A 13350-nucleotide genomic window follows, 5' to 3' on the forward strand; every position below is an offset into this window, starting at 1 on the left:
GGGGCGGGGAGACCTGTGGCACCAAGGGCGCGGGGGGGGGGGGGGCAAATGAACACGAACAGTTGGACTAGGCCTAGACCTGCAAACGGCCCAGCGGCAGAGGGTGCAAATGAGATGCAGATGGGCCCGCAGACAAACAGCATGTAAATGAGCTCAGCCCGCTCCCGTATGCTGCAGTGAACGGCGAAGGGAGACAAGAGCAGGTGCTTCTGGTATGCAAATAAGATGCAATGACGCAAACGAGGTGAGACCGGAGCCCACCCGCTGCTCGTCCACCTTGACCGCAGGGAGGCAGAGCGCAGTCACGTGTCCCCTCGAGCGTGAGACTCCTCGTGGGCTTGTGACGGCAGAAAGGGCGTCTCGAGCGTTCCGCCCCAAGCTGCGGATTGGCTGCGCCGCGGGCGCGCCAGGAGCGCCCGCAGGTTGCGGGGGGGCGGGCGCCGGGCGCGCAGCCAATAGCGAGCCAGGGCGGAAGCGTCGCGAGACGTGGCGGGGCAGCCGCCCCGGCCATTTTGCTCGGGCCGCAGAGCCGGGAGGCCCCGGCCCGGAGGAGGATGCTGCGGCTGCGCTGCAAGGCCCGGAGCGGCTCCCACCCGCTGCCCGGCCTCACGGCGCATTCCCGCCTCCGGGAGCTGCAGGCCGCCCTGGCCGCCCTCACCGGGGTGCCCGCCCCGGCCCAGCGCCTCCTGCTCGGCTTCCCCCCGCGGAGCCTGGACCTGAGCGACGGGGAGCGGCGGCTGGGGGAGCTCGGCATCCACTCAGGTGAGGGGCGTGGGGACTGCCGCTTCCCTGGCAGGCGGGGCCGGGGGGCTGCTGCTGCCCGGGCTCAGGTGACAGGCCTGAGCCTGGGGGGCTCCTGGGCGCCCCCATCGTGGGCAGGGCAGCTCGCCGGCGGGGGGGCCAGGCTGCGGGGCAGCGTCTCCTCTCCTCGCCTCGCCTCTTCCCTCCCTCGGGCGCGGGGTGGGTGGTGGGAGTGGTCCCTAAAGGCCGAAGCCAGCTTTCGGGGGGTGAGTCCCAAAGTGCAGGGAGGGTGCTGTGTGCCCCGCCGGGCACAGCTGGTCTGAGGAGGGGGTCCTTGGCCTGTGTCTGCTCTTTCTGCCTGTTGAGCCCTCGAGGACCAGATGGGTGGAGGGGAGAGGATTGTGCATAGAAGTATGTGGTGTTTGACACTTGAATTCTAGAATGGATGTTGTCGAGACTGTAGGGTTAAAAGTATGCTCCGGTTGCCCCTCTGAACTCCTCTGATCATGCTCATGACTCCCTGAAAGTGCTGTGGCTCAGTATGCATTTCTTTTGTGTGGCTTATTTAATTTTCTCTTCAAATATTAAAACCTTATGAGCCTGCTTCAACACAGTGTAAAGAACATATAGCAAAAGCCATGGCCCTCTCTGGTGTTAAAGGGCAATAGATGTTTAAAGACAACATTAATTTTCTACAGCATACAGTAATGTTCCACAGCTCAAGACAGGAAGAGCAAAAGAATGCCATACCTAACTGAAACTGCATTTCAGCAGATTATAATTACCTTACCCGAAACTTGGTTGAGACATTGGGGCTACCACCCTTTAATAAAAAATTGATTGCAAAATAGTGCTGTCAGCGACTGTTGAACGTGTTTATCAGCATCTGTAAATGTAAACATCTTCTATTTCAATGTCTCTAAAGTAGGTTTTCAAGAGACTCTAAAATGAAAGGGATTGAGTATCACTCATCTTCCAGATTTAGACGGTAAACTTGAAAACATTAACCACTGTGCTAATTTGGAGACTCCGGTACAAACCCTGTGTCTTTATCTGAACCAGCAATATACAGTGATATCCCAAACCTACCATTATCTTGTGCATCATGCTGTGGCTTCTTATGTAATTTATTTAATCTGTAATGCTTTCTATTATGGTGATCTGATTCTGTCAGAGAACTGAGGCATGATATACTGGAGACTTTAAATGATTTGCTTCTCTGTATTTGCAGTTTTTCCTTTCTATTTGTAGTGCACTTTGGTGAATCAACGCTGCATTTCATCTTCCTAGTCCTCACAATTCTTGATTCTTTATTTTTGACAGGTGATACTCTAATAGTTGAAGAGGACACAACCAAACCCAAGACTGAGTCACCTGTAGTTGCAAAAAGGAGTGTCTCTACTTTGGTCAGGGAAGCACTGCCTGTACTTGCAAGGAGAGTTGTTCCAGCAGATAACTCCTGTCTCTTCACAAGCATATTCTATGTGGTAGAGGGAGGCATTTATGATCCAGCATGTGCTCCGGAGATGCGCAGTCTTATAGCCCAGATAGTGGCAAGTGATCCGGAGTCCTATTGTGAGGCAGTACTAGGGAAAACCAATGAAGAGTATTGTGAGTGGATCAGAAGAGAAGATACGTGGGGAGGAGCCATCGAAGTGTCCATTCTGTCTAAGTTTTATCAGTGTGAAATCTGTGTAGTTGATACACAGACAGTCAGAATTGACCGTTTTGGGGAGGATGCTGGCTATGCTAGGCGGGTCCTTCTGATTTATGATGGGATTCATTATGATCCACTTGAACGTAAAATCCCAGACTCAGACATCCCTCCCCTGACCATTTTCTCAACAAATGATGATGTTGTTCTTGCACAAGCATTGGAATTAGCAGATGAAGCCAGACGAAAGAGGCAGTTTACGGATGTAAATCGCTTTACACTAAGATGCATGGTGTGCCAGAAGGGTCTAACTGGACAAGTGGAAGCCAGAGAACATGCCAAGGAGACTGGGCATGCGAACTTTGGAGAAGTGTGACATCTACATGAGGATGGTTACATCTACTACCTCGCTACTCCAGAATAAGATTCTGGGTTTTCAGATAAGCTGTATGTAAGCATAAAAAACTCCCTTCACAAAGCTTGAAAAGCCCTATTAACTTAATGATTGAGACGCACAGGTTTGTTACGGTTAGTGTGCAGGTTTACAGGTAGCGTCACTACTGCATTCCTCTCTTCCCAACTAGTTTGAAATAGGTAACTTGCATGCTGATTTTTAAAGTAACTGGCAGCTGTTTGTTGTATGTTAGCAGCTAAAAGTCCTGACTCCTGAAGAACCTTATTTTCTGATGGAGAAGCTGCTGTGTGACGTGGCTGGACATACAATACTGTACCTAGAGTTACATAGACTTAGAATAACACAGTTGAAATCTAAACTCTGAATTATTGGGTTTAGTTATCTTTCAATACTTCTAAACTGGTCTTACAGTTTAGCATATTCATGAGCCTATCAGCATTTTGTATGATGAGTTACATGGTAACTCTTACACATTCAGGCAATTTTTGCAGCAGAGATGCCTACAGTGCATACTTCATATAGAAAAGGTAACACCAAAGTTGCCCTGCTGCTTTAGGTCAGAATGAACACAAGTAGAATGTACAGTCTGATAGTGGCTGTACTGAAAGCCTTTTTAAAATTAATGAGTAGAGTTAAATACCCAATAATCTTAATATTTTCCCATAGATATTACTTGAAATGTAGTTTAGTTGCTTGAAAATTAACTGTCAACCCCTCTGTTTACACTGCATCAGGATGTTGGCATGTTTCTTGAAATACTTGGATCCTCAGTAACAATATGATCTCAATTCCAGCAAGAAGGAATTACAATAGTTCAGATTCAAATTACAGATCGTATTGGTTAAACATTAAAATCTAATTTTGCTAAAATGTGGCTGATCTTGTGGCCACGGAAAGTGTTAAGCTGTACCAGGCTCCAAATATTGTGTTAGCACTTTTTAATCTTTGGTTCTCATTTTTTACAGGTCAAAGGCTTGTTCTTTTTTTCAGAAGGTCAGAGCATTTATCCAAAAGGGAAAAACTTGAAGTTTCTTTGTTTGCATTCTGCCAATGCCTGTTAGCTTGCTTGATTTCTCTCCAGTGATTAAGTAGCAAGACCTCTACTCTAATAAGGAATGGAGCAGTTTTTCATAACAAAATAAGCTAGGTAAAATGCTTTACTTCTGAAATGACAAAAGCAGGGATGTCAAAACTGGTACAATAAAGAAATCTCACCTTATGGGGGATTGTGAGGCTTAATGTACTGTGCTTTGAGATCTAAATTAACGATGCAGTAGATGTGCATATTACTGAAATTATTTTTTAGAATGCCTCAATGTGTGTGTTAAGGCATTTAAACTCTTTTAGCCATGTTTTCTTACTTTGTTTGGGTCTGAAATACCTTCTGAATGTTTGTGCAAATGGGGAACAAAGATACAGGTCTTCATAATGAAGTAACAGTGTGTCAGGTTCAGGAATGGAAACTCCTAGTTATTCAAAGACAAACACAAGTTACTAAGGCTATCCTAGCTAAAACCCTGATTCAGGAAAGCCCCCTTAAGCACCTGCTTAAGTAATTTTCTGAATTGGAGCCCTCATGCATATCTAAGCGTAGGGATTATTCTGTGGACCCTCAGTGGAACTAGGAATGTGCTCATAGTTACATGTGCATAGGTGTCTTGTTGGATTAAGGCCTAAACAAAGTAGTATATAAATAGTATAATTACCAAGAGTATAACGGACCAGAATTTTTACTCGGCATTAAATTACAATGCACTCATGAGTTTGTTACAGAAATCAAGTTAGCTGCCAGTGTTAGCCCACTTAGCTTTTAGTCTTGTTTTAAACTGTTTTTAATGCTTGACTGGAAGCAGATGCTTAAAGCTAATGTAATGAGACAGTAGTTCAACAGAACATGAAAGATACTGGATTATAAATACTTGAGATGGAATTTGGGTTAGTAACTAGATCAAGGGACTGTCACTCCTACATTATATTCCCAACTGTGTCAGTGAATGGGTGACACACCCTGGACAAATTGCTACACCTCAGTCTGTATATTCATCTATAAAATGGGTATAATATCTACCTCACGGAGGTATTGAGGCTAATGGATTGATGTTTGTAAAGTGCTTGGATGAAAGGTGCTACGTAAGTAAGTGCAAAGTACTATTGTGTGCCATGTCAGCAAACTGATTTTTGGCTTTTGCAAAATCCTGTAGTTTTGTGCTCTGGAATCTGCAATATAAGACTTGATAAATCTTTGCATACGTTGTAACAGAGTGCAAACTTTTATCTGCAGTGGATCTCTGAAGTGGATAGCATGGTCACAAGTGTTTGCCCTGTTCTAATACTTAAAAAAAAAAAAAAAAAAAAAAAAGTCTGCTTTATTTAATTGAATCTTTGCTATATTGTGTGTAATGCAAGTGTCATTCTCGTTGCTTGAATGTGTTTTTAGTTACTTAGAAAATCAGATGGATTTGAATCTGAAATCATCCCTGAACTGCTGTAATACACTAAAAAAATCTGAACAAGTAACAATTAACTTGGAAAAATTAAGATGTTGAATTTTAACAAAGCAGAGTCATTTACAGAATCTAAATTGAGAGCTGGAAAGTGGTCAGTTACCTTCTTCCCAATTAGAAAATCTAAATTTTCTGGGGGGTAAATTACAATATATATATTTGAAAAAGCAACTTCACTTGTTTTCTCTTATGGTAAGACCTTATAAATTTGTGCTAGCTTCATTATATCTGATTACTACTAGCATCTGTGTGCCCTTTTTACAGTACAGACATGGAAATATAATGAGTGATTTCCTTATCTCAGGGGAATCAACCTGTGACTTTTTCAACACCTCTGTTAATTGAGTTGTACTGAAGCATTACTACTTTTAGCTCCAAGATACTAATTGTGGACACGTTATAAAATTAGTTGTTCAAGACAGCATGGAACTTAAGCTCAGGTAATGCATTTGGCGATGAAGCTTGTCATCTGTCTATAATGACCCCAAAATACCATCAGATGTGGACTGATGTCCTTACAACTTCCCCAAAATATTATTAGCACTAATTTCCATGTGGAATGTTTCAGCTGAGACTAGGGATTGAATGGGCCATGGAGACTTAACTTCCTACCCCAGAGGAAGATTGCTTTGTCAAGGTTGAAGCACACTAGTATCCTTTTGAAGCTGGCCTGTGCAGGACTAGTTCTCTGATTAAATTATAGGACTTCAGCTTCCAGGTTGCCAGTCTGGCCCTTTTCACCAGCACTCGATTCCTTTTCCTGAAGAAGGGAGGAAAGAAGCTTAACCTACTCTAATCATGTGGCCTTTCACAAACATTTTATATTGCATGAAGAAATGCACATCTCATGCTTTTCACAGCACTTTAAAAGCTTGTCAAAGTTTACATGTTTAGCAGTGTTTTGCAGGGACCTAGCCTGAAGTAAGTGTGGTGTTGCAGTAAAATAACTGACAGTGAACAATTTCTAAAAATCTTGATACTAAAAGCATACCCATGTATTCCAGTGACATAACATCCTGTTTTATCATTAGCACAGGTTATTTTTAAGTATATTTCTTTCAAGGTGCCTGTCAAGGTTCCTCCCCCACTCTGAACTCTAGGGTACAGATGTGGGGACCTGCATGAAAAACCTCCTAAGCTTATCTTTACCAGCTTAGGTCAAAACTTCCCCAAGGTACAAAATATTCCACCCTTTTGTCCTTGGATTGGCCGCTACCACCACCAAACAAATACTAGTTACTGGGGAAGAGCTGTTTGGACACGTCTTTCCCCCCAAAATACTTCCCAAAACCTTGCACCCCACTTCCTGGACAAGGTTTGGTAAAAAGCCTCACCAATTTGCCTAGGTGACTACAGACCCAGACCCTTGGATCTTAAGAACAATGAACAATCCTCCCAACACTTGCACCCTCCCTTTCCTGGGAAATGTTGGATAAAAAGCCTCACCAATTTGCATAGGTGACCACAGACCCAAACCCCTGGATCTGAGAACAATGAAAAAGCATTCAGTTTTCTTACAAGAAGACTTTTAATAAAAATAGAAGTAATTAGAAATAAGAAATCCCCCCTGTAAAATCAGGATGGTAAATACCTTACAGGGTAATTAGATTCAAAACATAGAGAACCCCTCTAGGCAAAAACCTTAAGTTACAAAAAAGATACACAGACAGAAATAGTTATTCTATTCAGCACAATTCTTTTCTCAGCCATTTAAAGAAATCATAATCTAACACATACCCTAGCTAGATTACTTACTAAAAGTTCTAAGGCTTCATTCCTGGTCTATCTCCAGCAAAGACAAAATGTAGACAGACACACAAACCCTTTGTTTCTCTCCCTCCTACCAGCTTTTGAAAGTATCTTGTTTCCTCATTGGTCATTTTGGTCAGGTGCCAGCGAGGTTACCTTTAGCTTCTTAACCCTTTACAGGTGAGAGGAGATTTCCTCTGGCCAGGAGGGATTTTAAAGGGGTTTACCCTTCCCTTTCTATTTATGACAGTGCCCTATATTGCAAAACTCATTATTGCACCAATAAAAATGTGATTTATGCATGCGTATTTTTGATGTAGTGTTCATTTGTGGCTCAGGTCTTGGGGTTTAGTTACAGTGGTGGAAATACCTGAATAAGTGAATGGAGCATGAATTAGTCTTCACAAGCCACTAACACACACCTGGCCCCTTGCAGTTAGCTAGTTCCAAAGGCAAATAAGTGCTTGTAATATAGCTTTTCTGTCGAATTCATGGACAAGTAGAGTTTTGAGACAGTCAAAACACTATCGCATTCTTGTAAGGTCCATTAAAGTGTACGTGACATTCAACAATGTAAAATTGTTTTTCAGTGTATGAAAAATAAATCACTTCTAAATGGAAGTGCATTTAATATAGTCTCAGCCAGGGGTTTGGAAGAGCAATTAGATTAACTTTTGAAACTTGGACTCTATAAATACTGCATGATGTCTTTTGTAATGTAAATGGAAAATGCATCCAATTCACTAAGGAGCACTTTCTATGAAGCATTTTTGAACAGCACGAGATTTATGTAAATTCATTCTGTAAAACATTTTCCAAGCTTCCACCTTCAGATCCCCTTCTTATAGACTAGAAGCCCTTTATCCTGCTTTTGAGACACTCCACCTAAGAAATGGGACAGTCCATCTTCCCTGCTAACCCTTATCCTCTCTGCCTTAGGTTAAGAAATGGATGATTAAAGTTACTGTGGACAAAAAAAAGGTACAAGAGTTGTTACAATGTAGCTTTGTTGTTACCCACCTCTGTTAACAATGTACTTTTTTTTTTTTAAGCACTTCAGTTCAAAAAGCACTTTTTGACTAAATGAAGTGACTTTGCACAATCTTTAGTGTGCTAGTTACAGACTGTTAGCTTTGATACTTTAAAAGGAGTTTGTTTTGGACAAGAATCAAAAGACCTGGAAGAGTCTTCTCTTGTGCATAAGGCTGAGAAACGGATGCCTGCAAAAACCATGGGGTGATGTCATACCTTCAGTGACGGCAATGCAAGTTTTGTCTTTGACTTGAATGGAGGTGTTTCACCTCCGGTTGCTATATTGTGCCGTGGTAAATGCTGCGGACAAAGTAGTCTGAAGCATACTGTACACGCATAAGAGCATGAAGCGCTACACCACACTGGAGTTTCAGTCATATACGAAAGGACAAAGCTGTATAATTGTTTCCCACTCTTGATTGCAAGCGATTTAATATATCGTAGTTAAATTTAAAAAATAGAATACTTCTTACCAGCTCGATTAGACAATGTAACCTTTAGCAAATTCAGAATACTACTGAAAGGCGCATAGGATGTAGTTAAGGTAGAAGGGCACGGTTGTCAGAAGCTAAAGAGAGGAAAGCTGTCCCAGATGGCAAGAGACAGAAAAGGAGGCTTTTGGTGTCACAAAATATCATGTTAGTAACTTGAGTCTACTATGCACGCAAGTTCACATCAGAATCCTGTCGTTACTTGTGGCATATTTGTCCAATTGTATTTTCGAGCATTTTCATTCAGTATGTCATTCCTGTGAGGACTATACAAAAGGCAACTTGTACGTCTGAAGCCTTTTGAATTTGCCATTTTGAACATTGCATTATTTTACTTTTAAATCTGTATGATGCTGTATATTCACGTTGCTTATAGTGGGAAAAATAAAGTGAACAATGTGTTGGGTAAACCATTTGTCTTCTGCATAAGATTTTCACTGGTTGCTTGGTGTACAAAAACCCATGTAATGGTTCTACAGTTATTCCATTGTTTTTGTACAATGAGGTCTATTTTCTAAAGCATCAGCATACTTGGTCAATCTCATGCACTCTATGTATTTCTCATTTCTTAACACCAGAGGGTGGTGTTAACGAATCTTCCCATTCAATTTGTAAATTTTATGCATATGAATGATGAATAGTCTGTGCTCAGCCTATCTGAACTAATAAATTTGCAAGATTGTTTACCCCAACTGAGTACTGTAGTTTGGGTGGAGAAGATGGGATTTTTACTTGTCAAGCAGGATCTGAATGACAAGTACTAGGAAAAAGAAAAGGAGTACTTGTGGCACCTTAGAGACTAACCAATTTATTTGAGCATAAGCTTTACAGCTCACTTCATTGGATGCATTCAGTGGAAAATACAGTGGGGAGATTTATATAAACAGAGAACATGAAACAATGGGTGTTATCATACACACTGTAAGGAGAGTGATCACTTAAGATGAGCTAATACCAGCGGGGGGGGGGGGGGGGGGGGAGTTACTAAATTTTGAACTGCATCTATATTAGGGCACCTATTCTCCCCTTGGTAAACAGATAGTTTAACACTCATGAGCTTCCAAAACTACATATGTTCTTATATGGCCTTGTCTTCAGTAGGAGAAAAGGTATGTGTAATCCATGTTAAACTAACCACATATTACGAAGCTTGTGAAGACAAGGCAGTTGCAGTTTTAACTCAGTTCAGCTGGCTTTGGTAAACCCTATAGGGGAATCTGTCCAGTGCCAGGGGGTTTTGTAAGCAGCCTTCTTTTCCTTGCAGCAGAAATCACTTAAGTGCTGTCCTTCATGTGTTGAAAGTGAAATTATCTAGTCAAGAGTCTGGGACTGTATTTCTCTAGTTGACTGCCTACATTGTCCGGAAAATGAAGTACACAGACAAAATGGTATGTGTGGGGCAGAGTGATATGCTCGTGATGATCAAAACATTTCCTCACACATTACTATATTTTTGCAGCAAGGATTGTATTGCCTATCAAAATTAAGTCCATGTTGACTCAACATCCTGGGCAGTTAGCTGCCCCACAAAATGTTGGGAACTAGCTGCTATTTCTAGCATAATTGTCATTCCGTGACTTACTTAAATGTTTGTTTTCAGAAACGCACTTCTAGTTTTGTACAATGTATTACTAAAAGCTGCATTGCCCTTTTTAACAGGACGTAGCTTGAAAATTGTAGCTACACCTTAAATGTAAGCAATCTGTCATCCTTTCAGTTTTAAATGAGATTGGGCCTCCAGTTTTCACTATTACCTTCCAGTTCTGGCTTGGACTGAGTGAAGTAAAACAACAGTGGAGGGGTGGGGAAATCACTGCTTTTTTACTCTGATTCCAAGCACCATGAAGTTATTTGTAATGAATGACTGGCAACCAAGTAGTTGTTAAACTTACATCTTCCCAGCTTGACAATCGCTGCAGTGTCCTTTGTACTACAGGAAAATAAGAGGGGGAAGAGGTCGTACTGTAACTTTGTGCTGGAAGTCAACCCTTGAGTTCTAACTATCTCTAATGCTCACTACTTCTGAACATGGGCAAATCACTTAAGTTCTCTGCCTCATTTTATTCCTTCTGTAAAATGGGGGAACTTAACTATCTCACAGCCATGTTAAGGTTCAGTAGCGTAACATATTTTGAAAATGTGAAGTGCTATATAAATGCTATCTGTTAATTAGCATTTTGCCGAATTGGTTTGTTGGTACTGAACTGTATACAGCTCACAGGAGAAAAGTGGAAATAGCACTACATGTAGGTGACTAGCCCAGCCTAGTAAGATATCTTATTGACAAGGTTTCAGATGAATTATTTGTATTAATAGGGTGAGGTACACTGAACCTGTTAACATGTCCAAAGTCCTTTTGTGTTGGGAGCGGGGTGTTTGCCTATGTCATTGTGTGTGCTTCATACTGTATGTATAAAATTAGGCACAGCTTTCGATTGTCCCTGCCTGTATTGTTGGAGGAAGGACATGAAAAACAACGCAGGTTCTCACTAATGCTCATGGATAGGGTCTTTAGTTTATGTGCAGTCAAAAAGGGTCTTTTTTTAGGCCTACTCCTTAAGAGTGCTGCGCACTTGATACTTTAACGGGAGGTAAGAGTGCTAGGCCCCTTGCAGATCAGGACCTAAATTAATAGATGCTATGATGTGTTTAATTCACACAGAGGGTATCAGGCTGCGAGGGTTCTATTTTCAAGGAGCGAGAACTATTTTGAGTCCTTATGCTATCAACACCTCTACTGATTTAGTAGGACACATGGCTCGGAATATCTACAAAAGAAAATTCTATTTGCACTTGCAATGGGTAAATACGCTTTTCTGATTACTTAACTTGCCTGCTTCAAGAGGAAAAATAGGCAAGAACCAGCCAGAAGCTTGTCATAGAGCAAATCACCTAAATGGAATGTACTTTAACTGGTTGAGCCACAAATTTGACTATATTTTGGGCGTGCATATCAAGTGCTAAAATAGGTCACATTTTTATTCAAAGGTAATTAATATCAAACAGATATTTATAGATTTAGTACAGTCAATGTTTGTGCCCCTTCCCCAAAAGGAACCTTTTTGTTAATTATTAAGCAAGGAGAAGGTGCAGCTTGGGGAAAGCTGTTGTGTATTCTATTTTATTACCAAACCCACAATAATTGGAAGAAAAATATCAAGACAAAGAGGAACTGTAAGCAGTTTGTTTTTCCAAATGCTATTTTGCTCACTACTGAAAGGTGAAATTATTTAAAAAAAAATTTTTTTCCCCAAAATGTAAGAGAAATTCCATAAACCACCTTCTAATTAAGGGGATTAGGAAGAAACTGTACCTAGGGGCAGGTTATTCCATGATTGTCCACTACAGAGTTTTTTGCATCTTCCTCTAAAGCATCTGGTGATGGCCGCTCTTGGAAACAGCAAACTGCACTAAATGATCCACTTATCCAGTCTGGCAATCCCTATTTCTCTAACTAGAAAGTGACTATAAACAAGAGGGACATAAATCTAATTAATTCATTAGTGAAATGCAAATAACTGAAATTTTTAAATATAATTTGCTATATGATATTAGAACTAGAGTGAAGGGATTTTTTTAAATAAATGACTTTAAAGCAAGTATGAACTTGCAGGTGGAACACCTGTAGATGTCAATGGAAGTTTCATGACTACAGGATTGGACCACAATTAATTTGTGTCCTTTGGCTGTATGGTGTATATGGAAAAGTGTGGCCTTCATGTGCCTGTGTATGGAACAACACTGCTGCAGACTCTATGAATCCTGCATGTGCATAATGTATATTTACAGCTGTGTAGCATACCACCAAGCACCTGTGCGCCTGAATTTACAACAAGAATGTTTATGCAGGAACATTAAATGTTACATAATAGTAATTGTAAGAAAAATACCAGCTCTTTCTTACAATCTTCTGCTCAAGGTGAGGCAAGATACCGTTTACAGCAAAATAAAATAAGCAGCTCAGGATATTTTGAACATAGACATACTGCTCTTAGTTTTAGGGGAAGAGAGAAATGGGAACATGTATAAACGTTTTCAAAAGCACGCAGTGTTGGCCTAACTCTGCTCCCAGCGAAGGCAATGGGAGTTTTACCATTTATTTCAATCGGAGCTGTGTTAGGTCAATGCTGAGTGCTTTTCAAAATCCCACCCCGTACTTTTAAAATTATATTAACTTTCAAGACCATGTTTATTAGCTGAGCAATTGGTAGCTAGATGGGCAAAAGCTTAGATTTCTTACATACAACCAACAATACAACTCTTTCCTCTGCGGATCATCTTTAAAGAACATGGATACATAAAACACCAATTATTATATACCAGAGAAAGAACATAAATGTCAAATCCACTCAATTATACAGGCAACTCTGACATCCAGCCTGATTCTCTTCCCAGAGATAACCACATGGATCTCTCAACTGGTTTTAATGCTGAAATGGCATTAATTCCTCCAGGTAACTCTCTGCAACTGCCCCTGGGGTCTCAGCCATGTGGCAGCAAGCTGTATCCACTGTGTTCGTGTGGAGGGGTGTCCCTTCTTTTTGGATCCATGGTTTCAGGAGACTGCTCCCCTTCTTTGCTCTCTGACCCCCAGACCCTCTCCCATTTGAGTGGAGGATGACCTAGAAATGCTGAGAGGTGAATCTCAGTGCTGCTCTGGTCTAGCCCCCCCTCTGCCTTAGTTTTTTCTACATGGCTCTGTATGGCTAAATAACCTTTCCATCTCCCTATTCAGGGTAGTGCTAAGGGAATACATGTTGGCAT

The 13350-nt window shown here is 41.4% G+C and overlaps 1 protein-coding gene across 1 annotated transcript; it reads left to right on the forward strand.

Moving 5' to 3' along the window:
- The first annotated feature begins 531 nt into the window (after positions 1–531).
- YOD1 (YOD1 deubiquitinase) lies at positions 532–8555 on the forward strand. The gene is made up of 2 exons (XM_074935824.1): positions 532–762; positions 2065–8555. Exons 1-2 carry the CDS (start codon positions 555–557, stop codon positions 2769–2771), a joined length of 915 nt encoding a protein of 304 aa, XP_074791925.1. The 5' UTR covers positions 532–554; the 3' UTR covers positions 2772–8555.
- The last annotated feature ends 4795 nt before the right edge of the window (positions 8556–13350 follow it).

The sequence above is a fragment of the Natator depressus genome, chromosome 21 (assembly GCF_965152275.1).
Source record: "Natator depressus isolate rNatDep1 chromosome 21, rNatDep2.hap1, whole genome shotgun sequence".
Lineage (NCBI taxonomy): Eukaryota > Metazoa > Chordata > Testudines > Cheloniidae > Natator > Natator depressus.